This window comes from Corvus moneduloides, chromosome 3 (assembly GCF_009650955.1).
Source record: "Corvus moneduloides isolate bCorMon1 chromosome 3, bCorMon1.pri, whole genome shotgun sequence".
Lineage (NCBI taxonomy): Eukaryota > Metazoa > Chordata > Aves > Passeriformes > Corvidae > Corvus > Corvus moneduloides.
The window spans coordinates 59,942,453-59,963,834 of NC_045478.1; the positions used below are offsets into that span (position 1 = coordinate 59,942,453).

A 21,382-nucleotide genomic window follows, 5' to 3' on the forward strand; every position below is an offset into this window, starting at 1 on the left:
AGAACTCTGACATTGTCCAGTGATGTGGGCAGCACAGCAGGGTCACAGAGTTCTGAGGAAGTTCCTTCCTCTGCAGAATGGCCTGAGCTACCTGTAAGCCATGATGAAGGCACAGGTGTGTCCCGTTACTCGTAATTTTTATTTACTGCCGAAGTCAGCTGTAAGCTGGAACATCGTGAGCCTTTGTAATCTGTTTGCACTGAAGAAACTGAGTCACAGCCACTTCAAAATGTAAATGGTATCACCAAATAGCTTATAAAAGAAGGAGGTATAAAAAAACCCCCAAAACCATCTTGTGATAGATGTTCCTATTGTTTTAAAAGAAACTAACTTTGAGAAAAATATCTGTAAGCTGTATTTTTGAGTTCTTCCATTGCATTATAAGCAAATAGTAACAAAAAATTTTTTCTTTCTCCATTCTCCCTTACACATTTCCATTAAGTCAAAGTGAGAGATATGAATATCTTAAAATGAATGATCATTTTCCCCAGGGGAGTTCCCATTCAAATTAACAGACATATATAAAAAGCACTTTAGACTTAATTCTCTTCTGCTTATGGTAAAAATACTTTTAGCAAACATCATTGTAGTTACATCAGCTGACACTTGCTGAGAGCTGATCTGTGGTGTTGAGCTGATGATTTCTCTCTACTGAGTTCTCCTACCATCTTTTGAAAAATAAAGAGAAAATCCACTAACTGGATCTAAAACTTAATTCATTATAATAAATTCTCAGTGACTATGCAGTAATCTTCAATTAAAACAAAGGCTTGTAATGACTGTAAAGGTATGTTTATCTTTGGTTAATAGTAGGAAAAAATCCCACAACAGAATAATATACTCAAAAACCAAGGGACTAAAATAAGTCAAGTTCACTCACTTAAAAAGTGCTAATATTCTGCATTATTGTTATCCAGACCAAGTGGTGGTGGGGATGTTTAAGTAATTCAGTTTCCAAAAGAAAGAAAACATACATACTTGATCCAGCCGCAGAGTTAAATGCAATTACATCCTACAAATTACAGAAAATGTGAGAACTCTGCAAAGTTGCAATAAGATACTTTTTATAATAACAGAAGGCAACTAACATTTCGACAGTTAGGAATGTAAAAGAAAACACTAGGCAAAATTTTGAATTTTTTGGCATCAGTTTCCCATTGGAATAATTAAATGAAAAGGTCACATAAAAAAAAAAAATCCATGCCCCTAAAAATATTAGAATAGTTCTTTTGAAAATTTTTTGAAGTTTCAATTTCTGAAAAATGTGTCAGGCAGAATTAGTTCTTCAGATATGTGACAGAGCAGGAAGACAGCAAACTGCATAAAAACATAGAAAAATGTCTGAGAAGTTAGACAAGTATTAGGCACATATTTCTTTCATCTTGATGCACATTCCCCTTTTTCAAACACATGACATAATCTAGTAGCAGCAGACTGTAGCTTGCAGGAAGCTAAACATTCTGCAAGCACTTACTCTCAGGTATCACTTCCTATGTTGGCAGCACCTCCACAGGACATACTAAAAGTGTTCTGCATTTCTATCCAGTTTCAGACTTAAAGACAATGGGCAGCAGACTGCTAATCAAAGATATTTCCCCCACTGGACTGGCTGATCACATGAGGCCATTAGGACTATCCCTTTCTCCGCCTGTAGTAGTAAGAATAAATGGAAAAGATAAACAGATTAGGCAACCAGTGCAGACTACTACAGCCATTTTGCACAGGCCTTATAATATCACTTCATTATTTGCTCAGTCAATAACACAAAAAAAGGCCAGCAGACTCACCAATGCTAATGAAATTGAGAAACTTTGTGAAATAATTATACATTATCTACTTCCCTTTTGTTTTTTCCTAAGTAAAATAAAGTAAAATTAGTTTCCTATCATTACCTATTCCTCCTAGCAGCTTGTACTACACTCAAAGCACTTTCAACTAATAGTGTGGATAGTGAACCACTTTTAGGTGTGTATTTGGTTCTCTTCACCATAATATGCTCCTGCCCCAATTTTAAGAAGATGTGGGGATAAAAAGAAAACTCTCAATGAGACTTAGACATTATGGCAAATTGCTACACCATTTCCATAGCTCTGATCTGTGCAGTCCTGCAGGCTTAATTGCTTTCACCATCACAGCAAATCTAAACGAAGCTGCTGGGTGAGCTAATGAGGCAGCTTACATTACAATTCAACAGGGAACAGTTATACCCAGATTCTTTCAAAACAAAAATTGAGTTCCTTTCTTACATTTATATTCTTCGCAAGAAGTCTTTTACACACTCTCAAGATATTTCTCTTAAAAATTGAATAGGAAAATATTTCACTCCTATGTTAAAATTTGATTTGTTAAAATACAATATTTACAGTAATATGCTGGGATTAAAAAAAAAAAGTATGCATTCAGTGATCTGTGTGCCATTCAATTTGCCTGCATGGACTGGATCCCAGTAACAGATTTCTCCAAGGGGCACTCCCACTGGCACTCCCTCTAAACAGAAGTAGTACCCCTCCAAGGTCAAAATTATGTATTTTCAGCACAGTAGTGCGAGGAAGATGCCAATGCTGCCACCTGTACCACATGGCTTCTTTTAGTCATCTTCTGTCTTTCAATCAGTTCTTTCAAGAAATACTACAAATACTGTATTTCATGTTATACTTGGACTATATAGTACACATACATGCACACTTCAATTAATATATACTCTGTCATCTTTTTTAGTATCTCTTCGGAATATTTTGTTAATGATTATTCTCAAATTAGACAAAATAAGTTATTAGAATAACAAACTGAATTCAATTGTTCATTTAATACATTTTCAATAACAGTTTGCGTAAGTCTTTTTTCCCCTAAGAGTTTCTTAGTAAGACATGAAAAGAATAAGGCCACACTGAACAAGTTTTCGGCGGACATTCTTCCTTGAGTGGCACAAAATTATGTGAAAGGCAAAAACCCAAACAAAACCATCCAATTCCTCCAGGACTGTGGCAGTACTGAAGGAGAGATGTTACAGAGTTGGGGAGAAAGTATGAAATACTGAGAAAAAAAAAAATCAATTATTTAACATACATATGAGACTGCAACTTTTGATGTGTTTCTGCAGCATGTCTGCACAACATGAATTTTGCTGCATGGTGTACCTCCTTTTTCTGATTCTTAAAAAAACCCTCCAAGAATAAAAATGGTATTTTGAGAACATTTAATGATGCATAAGTTTTTCTGATATCTTTGATGTAGAAATCTATTTCACTGTTTGCTTGAGACTGAAAGAAGCAGTTTTAAATAGTCTATCAAATGTAACAGAGGACTTAAATGTGAAGTCAGTTTTGTTAATATCTTTAGAGCAATAAAGAGTGCTTTGAAGCTTTCCCTTTATATAGGTGGAAAACACCTTTGACTGTCAGTTGTGTTAATGGAGAGAAAATTTCTAATTGTTCTCAACCCTGCCAAAATGTTATGTTTTTTGTTTTTGAGATTTTCTTTAAAGATACAAGAACCATCACGTTTCTAGCACATACGTAATTAATTTTTAAGAGCAAGTTTAATTAAATGGTTTTATTGAAGTCCAAAATTCAGTGAAAAGATCTGTGTAGTATTTATAGTCGAGCTTCAATCTCCCACATACTTAACAATTAGGGTCACTGTTAATTACAATGACTTGAAACCTAGAACTTATTTTAGAAAGCACGTCCTGAACAGAGTGGTAGTTACTGAAGAGTCACTGTTGAATAAAGCCCAAAGATGCTGGATATTTCTTTCATGGCATGCCACAGACCTGCAAAACAGTGTCTCATAGGAAGGTGATTTCACTGTTCAAAGATGCTCACAGTCTTAAGGAGGAAAGGCAAACAAAACCAGAGGAGATTTTAATGTTTGTCAACTAGAATGAGCAATCGAGAATCTGGAGCTTTTGCTACTTCCCTATTTGTTTAAAAAATAACAACTAGGAAATGGGTCATCCTGGGAGAAGTTATAAAGAGGAGCATATGAGAAGGAAGAGATGGGAATGTTTAAGACCAAGTCATGGATAATGGTACAGTGCAGTGCTGCAGAACAGCACTACAGGCCAGGTATGATAAAACTAGCACTAAGCATAAGCAGAGCTATACGGCACAGGCCAAGGTAAAACCTCAATTCTGACTATCAAAGACAGATCTTAAACAAATTTTATTACCAAGGAAGGGAAAAAAAATTAAAGAAACAAAAAAAGAAGTTCAACAACCTTAAATACTACATATCTTTAGGGACAGATTCCTTAAGAGTACTAAACACCCATAAGACTTTGTGAATCTGAATTATAAATGTAAAACTTGAAGGGGATGATTTATTCTAAAGAAAAACATCCAGTAAACTTTTCAAATTATTGAAATAGCTATGAGCACAGATACAGCTTTACTGAGTCAGACACAAAAATTATCCTATATGGTAAAATGAGTCACACTCTTGATGAAAAATTTCAGCTAACAGGCTATCAAGACAGACGGTAAGAAAACCCAAGTTCCATGGCTTTCTCTCAAATTTAAAACAATCTTTGTGAGAGAAAGGCACACAACACACATTTTCTTTAATTAATTTTGTTAATCTGATGAAATGTCTCTAATGAAATGCTTGATACATAACACACAAAAATAAGTTGATCCATGTCTTGTATCTGCTTTGTGGTATTTATTTTGCTAATTACTATTTGACAAAATTCATTACGTTTTTCTAGCAATTCTAACCACGCTCTTGACAAAACTATCTCTTGCACAGCACTGCATAGCGTCAATGGGAAAGCACTAGATGTTTTTAACCTTGAATTTGGCAAGACTTTCAACACTGTCCCCCATAACATTCTCACAGATGAACAGCTCAAGTATGCACTGTGTAAAACAGACAGTGTTGAAGTTGGCTGAGCTGTAGAGATCAGAGGTTTGTAACCACTCACATGAAATCTAACTGGAGACTTTAGACCAGGGGTGCACCCCAGAGGTCGATACTGGAGTCCATACTTGAACTTTTCCATTACTGACCTGGATTATAGGACTGAGTACACCCTCAGCAAATTTGCAGACGGTAAAAATCTGGGAGGAGGGGCTTATACAGCAGAGGGACGTGCTGCCATACAGAGGTGCCTTGACAGGCCACACAAATGGGCCAACAAGAACTCTTGAAGTTCAACAAGGGGAAATGCCAAGTCCTGAACTAGGGGAGGAATAATCCCATCCACCAATTCAGACTGAAATACACAAAATATCATTTAAAGATAATAAAAAAATCCTTTCTGTGAGAATAGTCAAACATTGTAATAGGTTGGCCAGAGATGTTCTGGAGTCTCTATCCTTAGAGATATTCAAAACCCAAATGGACACAGTCCTGAGCTTTAGGAGAATCCACTTTGAGCAGGAGGGTTGGGCTCCATGGTCAATGGTATCATGATCTTGTCTTTACTCATCTCACATAAAGAATATTCTGTCATTGAGAAAGATACTGAAGTTCTCTATTAGATGATTAAACAATAAATTACTTAATTCAGAGCAAACTGGTTGGAAACAAAGGCAGTCTTGCCTCAGCATCCATGAGCTAACTGATCTTGAGGGAAGTGGGGAAACAGCAGAATAGATAGCAGAATAAGACTGGGGCTTCATGAAAGCCTATAAACCTGTAGAAGTATGCACTTGAAAAGCCAAAACATATGATACATCAGGGTATACAGAATCCATTTGTCAAAATGAACACACATATTTAAAAGCCATAGTAGTGAATATCACTTTTATCTGAAGTATTATATTACAAAGTCACATATAGCTAATTCAGCAAATGTATCTGGATATGAAAAGATTTAAAAGTCAGGAAAGATCGGCTGTATTACTGCTACTGCTCATATATCACAAAGATGGAAACACTGTTTTTCCACTGTTTCCTACCTCAGACAAGACCTAGGCAATTAAACTGTCTTCTAAAAAGAGAAGGCTGCATATATTCAGGCTACTACACTGTCCATACTACAAGACATCAGCTCCACCTTACCAAACTACTAGAGCATGCACATACACCAGTTATGTGGTTACATATATTGCTAACAGAATATGAATGGGAATTCTGCATTTTGCCTTAAGAAGCACTGAACACGCAGCAAAAGGTGACAGAACTGAACTGTCAACATAACTTTCAGGATTATGCAACCATCTGCTGGAACTCTAGTACAGGCAATTGTTAACAATGCAACATCCCAATTAATATAAGTAAAAAAAGAAAATATATTTTGTATATAAAACCAACATAGAAAATAAAGGTTCTGTCCTTCCAGCACAATCCATAAATCAATCGATTTTCTATTATTCAAAACCAAAATTTAACTGGCAGTTAGGCACTATGAATACAAGCACTTATCTTTACAGTTTATAACCAATGGGGAATGATGAAATAGATGAGTAAATCTTTTTCATGTTTCACTGAAAACAACTCTACCACAGTAGAACAACTTGAAGGCCCCCAAAACAACAGAGAAGTAATTAGCGATTTTAAAAGGTTTTCTTACAGAAAAATCTCTTTCAGTTGTGGCCCACTAGTATTTTTATGGTTGCCTTCCCTTAAAAATCTTCATGGCTTCTTCTTTACTATAGTTCCTTTTTTACTATGTTTTCCTTGTATAAATAATACCCTGTACCTGTGGATCATCTTGGAATTATCAGTCAGTTTTAGAAATGAAAACATTGGGATTGTACATGAAGAGCTGTAACATACATTTATGTTTGCTCGTGGTGTTTAGGAAGTCTCTCCATCAACACTTTTACCTGTGCTTCTGCACAAAGCAAAATTCAAGAAAATAAAATTCCTTGGTTTGAGCAATACCAGGAATAGCCATTTAGAACAACTTAAAGTATATGTTAATGTTCTTTTAAGTGTTAGTCCACTTACTTTAAACATTCATAATATGTAAGTATATGTGTTCTACTGCTTCTGTAAGATTTACACACTGTGGAAATCCATTGGGCAACAGATGAATATTATTATGGCTCTAAGCTCTTTCGTTAAGGTAGAAAATCCAGAAGTTAATGGGTGTATGGCCATTTGCATGGGGAAACTGACTAAGAGTGATTCTGAGACCAGTGGTCAATCATTTAGACCATGCTAAGGATCATTTCCCTAGCTGCTCAGAAAATGTAATCATAACTTCATTTGCAAAAAGAATTGTCTGCCTTTAGGAGATAATTCTATATAATTACAGAGATTATTCCTATCTTTATTATCTACATTTTAAATCTCTATTACCTGTTTTCATTTCATTATATATTCCACCCTCCCTCTGGAATTCTTTTTACTCTTCTCAAGGATACAAAACAAAAACACTTCGAAATTAAGGTTCCAATTTTCTGTCTTATTTTACAGGTGCCCAGAAAAAGAGAAAATTGCATGAAATTATAAATTTTATTATTAAATACTGTGATTAGCAATAAAACATATTTTTAGCTAAGTAAGCATCACAAATGTACATAATTGCATTGCTTACCTTTTTCTCAAACACTTTCAATACAAAATATCTTTAGGAAAAAAAATCTAAAAACAGATTAAACACAACTGCAAAGAGACTATCAAGCACTATGGTTCTTCTATTAGTATATATGCTTTAAAATGCCATTCTTTTTGAGTTTCCATGCTTAAGATACTTCGGTAAGCATTAAAATATTATCAAAATATTAAATTAAGAAAAGCTGACAATCTCATCCTCTTCTAGGAACTTACAGCACTAATAAATAAGTGTACAGCTTAAAGAAAAAAAAGCATTACAAAGGAACATGCATCACTATTGGACTGTATCACACTGCACTTAAACAGTATCACATATAACAAAATTGGGTTACTCCCTGAAAGAGCTACACAGCAAAATTTAGAAAGGCAGAAAAACAAAATTCTCATAGAAGTTATCAGCCATTCCCTAGAAAGAGTGAAGAAATAAAAATACTTACCGCCCTCAGTAGTGAAAGTATACAGAGGATTCAGTGGAGTACTCAGAGTGCCTGGCAGTCTTAGCTTGGAGTGTGGTGACAGAGATGATGATGCAGGAAGCAAGAGATTTGAGCTCGCCTGTAATAGGAAGACAAATCAGAAAGTGAAGTGTAATTTCCTGGGTGACTTACTGATGCAATAGCTAGAAAAGAAATATTTGCTTACTGTAAATAACTATTAAATTCCAGGAAAAAAAGTAAAACTCAAGTTGATGATGACTAACAACTTCAAATTTTTTTTTTTTTTTTAGTATTTGGAGATACAGACTTGGAAAAATTACTGGCGCAGCTATAAACTGAATTGTGTGCTTATATATGGACACTAACTCTCAAGCAGTGCAAACAGAATTATTTGAACCAGCATCTCGTTCCATCTTCATGTATAAAAAGAAGACGACATTTACATACGGTCATAAACTCGTAAATGTAAAATAATTTCTAACTTTTGAGTACTCAACCTACGCTACATCCATGAAGAGATACTCACCATTATAGAAAAAAAAAAATCCTAAACCAGTCCTAGCACAAAACTGATTTCTGCAAAGCAATAAACACCAAGATCCCAGACACTTCCTACATGTAAATTACACATCATTCCAGTCCTAATTTCCATAGCAACAAAGATAATGTAGTTAAAATCTATTTTCCTATGGAGTTTCTTGATAAACATACAACTATTAAAAAGCAAAAGCCCTTCCCAAATTTTACTCTTGACGTATTATCCAATACAGTCTATGAAAAAAGATTTAATTATCTTAAGCTTTAGTTGATCCAATTGAGAATTTTACTGTTAACTATATTTTCACTGCCTTAATACACCAAAGCCAAAGGGGAAGAAAAATAGGCTTTGAATAAAATACTTGCAACTTTCTTCAAGAAAGATATTCATATGCTAAAATTCTTATGAGTTATTTACGTAAGACACCATAGTTCTTGACCTTTTCAAAAGTCAAGCCTGTTTCATCACATAGAATAAATGCACATGGTCACTTAACCCAACTAAAAGCTCCCAATCAGTGGAGCACTACCTCTGGCCTCAGTAAACTCCAAATCAGAACCTTAAACTTCAGTTGTAGGCCAGTGATATTTTGCAAATTTTCAAACTACTGGCTTGTAAATTCTGTTTAAAGAAAGGAGACAATCACCAATTCACTCTAGTTTAACTATCTCAAAAATGATATATTTTATCTATCTATTACTTCTGTAATTCAATAAATATTATTCTACTCAATAATGCATAATATTTGGGTCTTGGTAGGTGTACTGGAATGCAGGTAGTATAGCAGTAAAAATGTGTGTTGAATTACTTGACTGGGCCAGAGAGTATCTGCCACCATCTGCTCTGCACCACTACACTAGATCTTCATCTTAACATGTCTGTTTTTTGTGCAGGAATATGGATTTAATTCTGTGGAGGGAAGTTTATAGTAAAAACTGTCTTTGACTAACAAGGGACTCTTGCCACAAAGGCGCACAATTGTAATGACTACTTCAACAAAAAGAAAAGCAAGATAGAAAATCAGATTAATCATTGAACATGATTTTAAAAAGCCTTAAACCTGCTAGATTTTACTACAGTGTACAAATTTAAATGAATGCTAGTAAACAGAAGCTGTGAAATGTTTTCAGAATGGAGGCCTGTTTTTCTGAACAACTGCAACAACAAAAACAATCTGATTTTCCTACATTTACATATGCAAGCAAGTAAACTTCATTATTATAAAGTTTTCCCTGATAAAAAAAATGGTGGAAAGCCATTAGCTTATGTGTTTACTAAAACACAGTAAAAACAATCTGTTCTGCAAATGTTTCGAGCTCAGCATTCCAGTGTTTCATCTTCTTTAATCCACTGTAAACTCTAGAGAGAGCCTTTCTCCCTAGATGAATGAGAAGATCTCCCCTTTGCATGAATTCCTTGCTGAGTGCACACTACACTATAAGACAAATGGAGGCTTTCCAGTCAAATATTTTAATGGAAGTCTCTTTCAAATTTGCTATCAAAAATTAAGTTTCAGATAATACCAGGAAATGAAGACAGGTTGAATATACTGGCCTTTGGAAACCAAACTAAACAGGGCAGAGCAAACTATTGAAAACTAGCACTTAGGAGATGCCTCCCCAGTTCATCCTGGAAGGAAGAATTATGAAGCTAAACTTGTTTTGATTCTGGTCCTTGAACGAACTATTTAAGAGAGATGGAACTCTATGTAAATTATTCCTGTACAACATTTAATTAACTTCTCTTTATTTTCCTGCTGTACTATGCAAACACTCTCACTATACATGCGAAATAGCACGCTTTGAAATCAAGTGCAACAGACACACACAAGAGAAGACTGAACGTGTGGTCCTGAAGATTTAAGAAAATCACCCGTACTAAAATGCAGCGTAAGTTCTCTTAGAATACTTCCTTCTTCTCCAGGCCCTTAAAAACAAGATAAAAACCATTTTTAATAAAAGAGCTTTTAAAAATGAAGTTTTAAATCTAAGCAACCTCACAGGAAGTGATTAATTCCTCCCCTTTATGGCAGTGAAGCTGAATGCAGGTGAGCTATAAAAGACTGCCCATCCAAAGCAGAGACAAAACCTGAGTTTTAATGACCTTTCTGCCACTAGCTCTTAAGCATTATTTAAATCTCTAAGAGGCCCAAGGATGAAAAAAAAAGCACATGTTAAAAGAAATGGGAAGCACTCAGTTAGTAACTGAGGACTAGTGATTCAAGCACAACTGTTTCCAGGTGAAGTACAGTGTTCCATGAAAAAGAATTAATTCTCCTACAACAGGCAGACATAAGACTACCCACAGAACAAAATGAAGCAATCTTTTTTTTTTGAAATGCATGCTGTGGGAAGGCATTGCTAAATACCTTTACAACAACGAGCAAAGTTGGCTAAGATAGCCAACCATCAATTTACTTATTTTTCACAACAGGCTCCACTTGCTTCATGCCCAAACCACAGCTTTATCAAAGACACAGTTTACTACTATCATGAACAGAGTAAAACTAAGAGTTAAAACATTTGTATCATTTTTGTCACAGTAAAGATACCTATATAATTTTTGCCAAGTTTAAACAAAGACTACTTGCATTTTCTGTGTTAGGGCAGCTCTATGCAAATTATGCAAATACACATTTTCAGTGGAACTAGTTTTCACATTAAAAGTGAATTGCATGAGACAAAAAATAGAATGCTCTAAGACTTGACAAGGTGACAAAAGCACTTTCTCTTTTTCCTAAGAATGCAATTTAATGACCTTTGCAATCAATATAATCAACATTTCCATATATACTTGCGAGCCTAATCAAGTTGGTCAGCTCTATATTACTTTTCAATATCTTAGTTTTAGGTTTCTCTTCTGAAACTTTATGTCTCTAGGACACTGCTTTCAAAGACAGTTTAAAAGCATTAAGACATTATTCTTCAGAATTTAAAAGCTGAATCTGAAATAACAAAACCCCATAATACAAATTCATATTTTTCTCAATGCTAGAAGAAAATACATAGGCAATAATGCTTAAAGTAGGAATATGGCACTACGGCTTTTAAATTTGCAATGTAAGTTTGAATCAAGTTTACATCTATGTAAAAGTACAATCGCTTCTATGACAGTAGCACTAGAAGGACTCCAATGAAAGCTGGGACTCTATTGTGGTAGAAGTCCTGCAATCACTTAGAGATAACCTCTTCTGGTCTTAGACAGCTCTAGGCTAAGTAGAAAAACCAAACATAGCTAAAACGAGATATTATCCCCACACACAAGCAAAACTGAAATAGATTTACTTTGCTTGTCTGAAGCAAGTATGTTCCCCTGAGGCTTCTACAGTCCTCTTACTCTGATTATCCAGATCAGGAACTTGTCTACATGGCAGTATGGTTTCCTTGTAACTTGAGTGCTCAGCTGTTTTTCCTCATAGAAGCCCAGAAGTGACCAGGGCATACATATAAAAATTGACACTAAAAGAGGCTTCATGCTACAGTTTAGTCATTGTCTACAGATGCTATGTCTCATCACAAAGTAATTATGTATACTCAGTTCCTTAGCTCTGCCAGAGTTCTGGCATTTCAATTACATGTTACTTCAAAAGCTTTCTTCCTTTTTTCTTTTTCTGTCTTTAAAAAAAATGTTAAGGAGAAATTAAGATTATTATAAACACTTGGAATAGTAAGCTTCTTTCATTTAGTCACTAGGAACACTAAATTCTTTGTACAAGAAACAAAACAGTTAAATAAAGGCTCAGTTATACAGAGGACTCAGCCATTAAATACAAAGAGAACGACACAGGATTCAGCCATTAAACGTGAAGAGAACGACCTTTCTGGAATTGGATAAAACTGGCATTTCAGCTTAAGAACATGCCTAGATATACACATCCTAGTAGAAATGGGCTATGTCACCATCAACAACAGTAAAAAGTAGATTTGTCTTGTTTAGTAAGAGCCAAGTAGCTTATTATGTAAACTGTGACTTCATGCTATGATTAATGCTATCAAAAAACATATGACCAGGGGGGAAAAAAATCCATTACTTCAATAGTTAATTTTAAAATGGCTTTTTTTTGCAAATGAAAAATGGATGTAACCTGTCCACACACAAAGATACTTGTCCTATGATTTTATTTCTCTTTCTGTTATGAAAAATAAGACACTAGCAATTCTTCTAACTCAAATTTTGTCACACATACAAACCTACTCCTTCATACCTCCTGGTAAAAGACATTAGGGTGTTATGACTCTAAACACAGTACAGAGCTTCAGGTACTCAGATGTTTTTAACCCCACCCCACCTACCACACACAACACAAACTCCCCCCAGCCCCCCTGTACCTGGTTATACTCTCAGCTTAATCTTGTCTATCATTCTTTAACTCTCAGTTAGTCTCTTAGTACTTGAGCCACGATCCATTTCCTTTCTGCACCAAACACAGAATCGAGTTGGTAAAGACCTCCAAGACTACTGAGTCCAGCCTTTGAACAAATACCACCCTGTCAGCTAAACCACAGCACTAAGTGCCAAATCCCATAATTTCTTGAACATTTCAAGGAATGGTGACTCCACCACCTCCCTGGACAGACAGTTCTAATACTTGACCACCTTTTCAGTGAAGAAATTCTTTCTGATGTCCAACCTGAACCTCCTCTGATGCATCCTGTGGCCATTTCTTATTGCCCTGTCACTTGTTGCCCGGGAGAAGAGGTCAACCCCCCACCTTGCCACAACCTCCTTTCAGGCAGGAAGAATGTTCTTCATGTTGCAAGAAACTCTATCACAGCCCCAATAACCATTACCAAAACTGTCATTAATATTATTAATTGACTCAGTGCCCATTTAAAGTATTTTCTCTTATTAAAAGTTTCTAATAAAAGCTGCTTTCTCAACAACTTGGTGACAACAAGCCAGCTGGCAGAAGGAGAAGTAATTTGCTGGGTTTTAACATGAATGAATCCAGCTTTCTCTGCTTTAAAATACTATTTGAATAAACATAGTGTGCCAGTTTGGACACCCCAAGACACATAGCAATACTCAGACAGCCCTGTTTAACTTTGTTCAGCAAGGACAAAATAAACATGGAGTAACTACTCTGTAACTGTACCAATATTTATGACTAGACAGGTAATAGGGTAAAACTTAAAACAAAACCAATCAGTAAAACCCACACACAGTAGAAGTCCTTAATCAGTGAGTAACTTTTCCTTAACTTTACGAACTGTACGAACTTTTGTGGCAGGAAAGCTAGTACAGGAAAACTGAAAACAAAATTAAAGAAACAACCACTAAAATCTTCACACAGTAAAAATTCTTAACACCAACTTATTTTGCTCTCTGATAAAATTATTATAAAAGTATATTTTTATGCTAAAAAATGAATTAAATTCATTTTCTGGCTGGCATACCATTTATATAAAACATAAGTCACTGAGATACATACAATGGTGAAAGAGGTCATGGTTTAACTCTAACCTAGGCAAAACCAACACATACATCTATTTTGACTGTGCTGCTTTAAAATTCACCTGTTGGTTGCCAAAAATGAAGAATGCATAAAAAAATTCTTATTAGGCAAAGAATCTTCTAACATAGAAAAATATGACAGACTTTAAGAACCTGACCTGCCTTGTAAGATTTTCAGACAGCGGTGGGGAGGGAATCAAGTGAAAAACAAATCACAGAAAAAAACTCCATTATTTGTTCAACTTTTTCTAACACAGGCAACTTTATTAAACCTAGAAAATTTAATGAAATGGCAAGAAAAATTCATCACAATTTCTGAAACCTTTCTATAATAAAACATTTCTTAAAGACAAAGTAAAATTCTGGCAAAGCTTTTATAAGCTATTAAGTATTTTACCTATATAAAGCTTCTAGTAATAATTCAGCCATTTCATATCAACAATCAGTTTATTAAATCACAATGATTCAACAGTATCTGCTTGGAGAAGAGAAATGGAGAAGAGGTTTATAAAGGTTATCTTTACATAGCAAATGAAATGCACAGGATTATAGGATATCAGATGCACCATAGCTTATAAAATACATCCATGTTCTCTACTAATATGATAAAAAATTGAAAAAGAGATTTTAAAAATACTGCACATTTCTTACACATATGATAAGATTGTAGAACACCAGTACCTTTCCTGGTAGTTTGTAGATAAAAATTTTGTATTGCTGGCACAGTTGAGTGAAACAGCTATTTCAGCCTGCAGGAACATTGCACCATTTTCTTGTACTAGGCCAAGAACATTCACAAAATAGGCAATGTTTTAAAAAGAGTCCTCAGTACTTAATATATTATGAATTCTGGTTTTCCATCTTCAGGTAGAAGTTATAGTAAGTTACTACAGAATTCTTACCTTCCAGATCTGCACTAAACCCCAGAAGTCAAGCATGGTATTTCAGAATTTACCAAAACCAAGATGAACCAGAGGACAGATTCTTACAAGACTGAAAATGGTAGCATGAAAAAATACACACCACTTGGGCATCCAGCTCTGCCTCTAGGTTTTTGTTGCAGACAAAAGCACAAGTTTCCCTCTTCTTCCACTTGATGGCTTAGGTAGTATCAGTATCATGTTTATGTGTTCCCCAAAAGGGTTGCACGCTTTTTTCTGAAAAGCAGTGGCTTTAAATTCTGTTCTATTTCAACACAAGAAGATGTATTTTGCATCTCCACTAAATTTTAAAAGGAGACCATCTGAAAGGACTCTAGTATTTGATGTATACTACACAAAAGTATTGTTTATGAACATATTTTACAGTTGTACAGCTCAGTGACGGAAGTTCAGTACATTCCATGCAATCTGAGATGTAAGCTTCTGGATTCTCCAACAGTACCTACTTCCTTTATGAATTGTGCCACAGCAATAAATACACTCAAAGGACAAAAAACAAAAACCAAATAGTTGTAAGCATTTCTGTACATAGGAAAGAATACTTTTACATTCTACTTGTCTAACATTGTATTTATTATGCTCCGAGTATCAGAATTTTGGTAACCACTTTGATAACCTTTTAATAACACTTTTCAGAAATACATCATGAAGTAAAGACTGGAAAAGCTAATCATACTTTAACTTAGAAGCATTCATATATTGAGAGATAAGGCAGCCAACATATAATTGATTCCAAGTCTAGTACTACAGAGTATACACTGATGCTATTCGTGAGTGCGACAAAGGGGTCAAGCATCTAAAAGCCCAATTTCAGAGCTGGAATACTACATCTTCAAAGAAAGCCCTTCTCTCCACACCTACACAACATATATCGTCCCCTTGTTATGGATAGTTAAAAACAGGTTTTTTCACTGCTAGATAGAAGTGAAATTTAAAAAACAAACAGTAACATTGAATGAAAACCACTTATGAGCACTCCCAAGAGCCAGAGATGAGTTAAATGTTTTCCTATCAAAAACTTCTATGAATAGAATCATACATTAGTATTAGTTCCCTTAGGCAGAGATAAATAATAATAACTGCTGCCAAGATTCACTACTCTGTAATTTCTCTGTGTGGTACACAAGCTGATTCTGCATTCTGGCTCCATACAGAAATTAATTTTTACCTTTTCTATCAAACGGTCTTGGCTTTTGTGAATTGCTAAAGCTTTAGCACAATAGTCAACTCTCAGTTCTAATTACACAATTTCTGGGTTAATAAGAATGGCAATGTTGCAGAGGAGAAGAAAAGAAACTTCATCTATCTCCTAATTCATTAAGGTTCATGTTCAGGTAACAAAGAAGAAAAACAGAAAAATAAAAAGCTATTGGTTCTAAAGGGACCTGGAAAAAAGGCATGGGTCATAAGACAAAGACCTCAAGCTCATACAGGATCAGAGTACTCTCTATTTCTATCTAGCTTAACCCAAACTTTAATGTACTGACATTTTCTTTTCCAATCCTGTATCTAAGTCACAGAACTCCAAACTCTGCACTTAAAAGTTAAGTTTTGAATCCAGCAGCTATGCTGCTAAGTTCACACATGTTAAAACCAGAGACCCCTGTTTTGTCAGATTTCCTGTTTTTATGTTCCAGCACCTTTGTCTCATAAAACATGACTCCAGGCATTACCTTAGGCCAGGTCTGCAAGGTATGCTGCCACCATGCTTGTCCCAACATGGTATTTCCTACATCTCGGGGACAAGGGCATGCAAACATGACCCAAAGACCAGGACTACTGTGCACTGGGGCAGCCCCACCTTGAGTGCTGTGTGCAGTTTCAGGTGACACAACATAAGAAAGACATTAAACTATTAGAGAGTGTCCAAAGGAGGGCAAAAAAAATGGTGAAGGGCCTTGAAGGGAAGCTGTATGAGGAGTGGCTGGGGTCACTTGGTCTGTTTAATCTGGAGGAGATTGAGGAGAGACCTCATTGCCATCTACAACTCCCTCATGAGAGGAAGAGGAGAGGCAGGCACTGGTCTTTTCTCTGGTGCCCAGTGACAGGACCTGAGGAAATGGCCTGAAGTTGTGTCAGGGGAAGTTTAGGTTGGAAAATGTTTTTTCACCCAGAGGGTGGCTGGGCACTGGAACAGGCTCCCGAGGGAAGTGGTGACAGCATCAGCCTGCCGGAGTTCAAGGAGTGTGTGGGCAATGCTCTGGGGCACATGGTGTGACTCTTGGGGATGGCGCTGTGCAGGGCCAGGAGCTGGACTTGATCTCTGGGGGTCCCTTCCAACTCAACATATTCTGTGATTCTGTGAAATACATACAAAGTAACACCTGTGTTTTCACCTGGATTTTTAATGTTCCAACTTGACCACAGGGCAGCAAACCACCCTATGTGTGGTTTCCTAAAGTCATCTTTTTCCATTTTTGCTTGTCTGTTCCCAGAAATATTAGCACATTCTCACACATGTGGCTGAGTGGCAACTTTTAAGAGTTCTACTCTGACAAACACTTTAGAAAACCATTTATGTGAGTGTGCATTCTAACAAGCCTTCCAGCAAAGCCTGCTTGCACAGAGCCATCATTTTTCATATGAGAAAGGGAATTGCACACACATCAAAAACTAATTCCCAATTACAAATGAGTAGAAATTTTAAGTTTTAATGTTATATATTTTACTCTGGGGCTGTCCAGAATGGGATAAATCAGGCAGGCATTATTGCAGCCACATGCAAAAAATGATCCTATCCCTGCTTGAAAAAGATCTTCTGCTGTCCCCTGAGTGTCATGTTGGATCTCTGGAAAGATCAGCATCAAGACTCCTTTCAAAGAAATCTTCTCCCCAATATCCCAGTGGTTTAAGGCCATGCAAGGAAGCACTCTCAGTGTTTATAATCACTACTGCTATGTGACAGATAGCAAACTGGATGTGGATGCTTTCAACCACCATCCTGTACTGTTTGGAAACTCACACAGTGAGAAGACTCAGATGAACTTTTTGACATCTCCCACACAGGTAGAGAGTTTTGGAGGATGCTGTCAAAAGCACTGATCATGTCTCTGCTCACAGTGGACTTACTCATCCCAAACTGGTCAATGGAAACCTAAGGTTACAAAACTCCAGTGGCTGAAAGTTAATTCTCCCAAACACAGTTGTAGGCTTTCTATTTCATCTAGTTACATGGTTCTGCTAAACCAGATTTGTCTCCCACAGTCCAGAACCACTGGTTAATCTGGGAATAAACAGTGCAATGATAAATACTCTCATAAATTCTCTATCCCCATCTTTTTCTTCATATGACCAGATATCCAGAACAGTAAAAATTTATCCTGGAGTATCTTCCTGGAGTACTTGTCCCAGACACAAGGCTACATGCTCCATCCTCTCCACGTTGTGCCCTTCTATGATACACAACTTGAAGGCACTTGTGCTCACTCTAAATGAGTAGGAAGAGAATGAGCAGAAGGCAGAAAAAAGGTTTGCTTCCATGTATCAGGCCACATGTAACTGAAAGGTAGAAGCAGCTTGCCACTGTTATCCATGAGAGCTAGCATGTGGTGTTTCATGAAGGGGTTCACTGGGAGTTCACAGTTCAAAAATCAAAGGTCTGTGGGATAGCTCTCTTCCAGAGAGTTTCAAAACTCCGGCCTAATAGGGATGCCAAAGCCAAGGAACCAGACTAAATCTAATCCAAAGTAAAACCCCTACAGCATGATGACAGTAGTTACAGCAACCTCAGGAACAACTGCTTTCATCTACTCATCTGCTTCTTTTGTGATTCACTACTTTTTAATGCAGACAAAACCTAAAACTACATTTAAAAAATCTACACATACTCAAAAGTACTTCAAAATGAAAAATAGTAAGTGCAAACCCAAATGCAGTTCAAGTTATTGTGAAAAGTAATTATAACTTCACAGTGATATTCAGGAACATTCTGCATCCTTGCTGCATGCAAAATTGTCTCAAGTCGGGGAATTTAACTTAATTAAATTTATTGCCAATTACAAAAGCTTTAATTACCAATTTGGGTATTGAGAAACAAGACAAATAGTAAAACACCCATCCAAAGAAAACACTTTTCATCTCTCTTTGTCTGTCTGCACTTCAGGCACCGCTTTTTTCTCCTTTCTAGTCCTCAGTCTCCTTGCTTTTGCCATTATGTTGCACTCAGTCCCTTTGGAGAGGCAACGGATGAGTGGGGCAGTACAGTGAGGTTACTGCATAGTGACTTGCTCTTTTTGACTCTTCTTGTTTCTTGCTCTTTTCAACTGCTTTAGTATGGATCCTCCACCAGACAAAATCCCCTTTGGGATTGTACCTGTCCAGCATGCATTCTTCCATGAATTGCAGCCCCTTCAGAGGTGTACCATTAGCTGTATTTTCTTTTGTGTGCCCTCATATATCTCTTGTCTCTCTCTTCAAGCCTACTCTGTTATTTCCCCCATATTTCTATTTCTGCATTGTTTTGTGTCTCTTGCATCACCTTCATGCCTCCTTCTGTGTCTTCTTTCACATCTCATTTCACACAACCCCTCACATCCCTCCTCCTTGTATCTTCACTTGTGCCCCCTGACACATTTTCCTTTGCATATCTCCTCTGCTGTGGTGTTTCCTGTCTCTAGTCAGTTCTGACTTTTCTTAAGTCTGTTTTCTCAGAGATGCCATATTCTGTTTGGTTCCAGTTTCAGTTGTGCAGTGGGTCCATATCATCCTTCACTGAGCTGGCTTGAAACAGCTGTGCCCAGCACAGGGAAGACCATGCTTTCCTCCCAGCCCTGCAGCTCCCTAAAACCCCTGCCATTTACGCCACATACAATTTTTAAGGTGGACAGGAAGCTCAGCCGTAATGATTTATGGATCTGTGATTTCACATAGATGGACAAACAGCGACGGGCACTAGCATAAAAACATCCCTTGTCATCAGTACTTGAAAAACAAAATTAAGGTTTTTATGATTGCTCTTTTCTTAAGAGCTACTTACACCTGCATTAATATTAGTGAGAGATTTATTAATTTCCAAAGACCAGATGCCATGACAACACATATGGTTTTTTATGTATACCAGTTCCAGAATATGGGAAGACTACAAACTTCTGAAATTAATTAAATCTGACTTACCATAACAGAATCAAGTTTTTGTTTCACCTTCTGCATTCTCATTGATGCTCTTGCAACATTGACAAACTGATCTGCTGGAGACATCACTGAGCTCTTTTGTACAGGAATTTCAGAAAAACTGCTAAAGAAGTGTGGCTCTCTTGGTGCAGCTGTGGTAAGTGATGAACTGAGATCTCTTACAAGTTCAGCTTCCTGTTGTGCAACTGTAGAAATAACCAATATTAATGTCTCAGGTGAAGCCTTACACTGCCATGGGAAAAAAAACCCACTGAAGGATTGCAGCCATTTTGTCAGCCACGTCTTCAGTCAAACACCATCAGAAGCTGTACCAATAGTGCTATAGGGAAAACCTGAAAATTACATGAAATTTTCCCCTTACTACCCTTTTTTTTTTCCCTAACTCTTCTGATAAAAATATCTCAATTCTGTTATCTGTGTTCAGCAGCCTCTCATACAGAACTGGTATTTTTGTATTGCTTATGAACAACAGTGCTCCTCATGCAGAAATATTGGCATTGGGTGGGGGGAGGGAGTGGGAAGAGAAAGGAATTTTTCAAAGGCAATAAAGTTATAAAGCTTGCACTGAGTTCAAGTCAGTGACATTTCCCATTTTTTTCCAGCCTAGTTCAAGTGAGTTTATTATATTTGAGCAATTATTTCAGAAGCTGACAGACATATTATACATGCACAGGACATACTGACTGACAAATTGACTTTTGCAGTTTTTTGTACTATGGTCTCAAGCCAACAAAGGTTAAAAGAATTCTTCATGCAAGTTCTGCCTAGGATATTAATAAAACTGTTGGTGTATCTAAAATACATAGTGTCGGAGCCTTAAAAATTGTGTGTGACTAAAATTAGCTTTACTATATGTTTAAATCTTTCAACACTATGACAGTATGACTATATTCTAAAAGCAAAGAGGGTGCTTTTAACCAAAATAGGAACAAAAAGATAGTAACCAACAATGCAAGAAAAAGACCACAACCTATGCAAAGTCTTACTGTCAGCAGTCAGAAGACACAAATAACTATGACTGTGCTATCTGTGTGATCTCTAAATGTGTACGCACATATATATTTTTTCAAACTACAGTGTTAAGTTTTTTAAGACTCACTGTCTGCTCAACAATCAAAAAATTTTAAAGAAACCCTTCACCCCCCCAAAAATTTCATTGTTTTTTAAACTTTTTCTAAAGTACAGATATATCCTACTTAATTGAAGTTTAGCACTGAATATTGATTGCACAGTCATTCCACTTAATATTCCTGTAAAAGTCAACCAATTCAATAGACAACCTACACTGAGATTTTATATGAGCAATCCCATTACTACATTACTTAAAAAGCCAGTGTATAAAGACAGGATTAGCTTTACAGATCTGTTCCCTG

At 36.3% G+C, this 21,382-nt stretch overlaps 1 protein-coding gene across 6 annotated transcripts in view; it reads right to left on the minus strand.

The window, feature by feature from the left end:
• Window positions 1-21,382, minus strand: part of AHI1 (Abelson helper integration site 1) — a 90,086-nt gene that overhangs the window by 37,968 nt on the left and 30,736 nt on the right. For all 6 annotated transcript variants that reach the window (XM_032101802.1, XM_032101800.1, XM_032101803.1 and 3 more), the window contains 2 exons: window positions 19,992-20,194; window positions 7,947-8,064 (listed from right to left, as the gene is read on the minus strand). In XM_032101802.1, coding sequence (XP_031957693.1) covers window positions 7,947-8,064; window positions 19,992-20,194 — 321 coding nt within the window. The remainder of the gene's footprint in view (window positions 1-7,946; window positions 8,065-19,991; window positions 20,195-21,382) is intronic.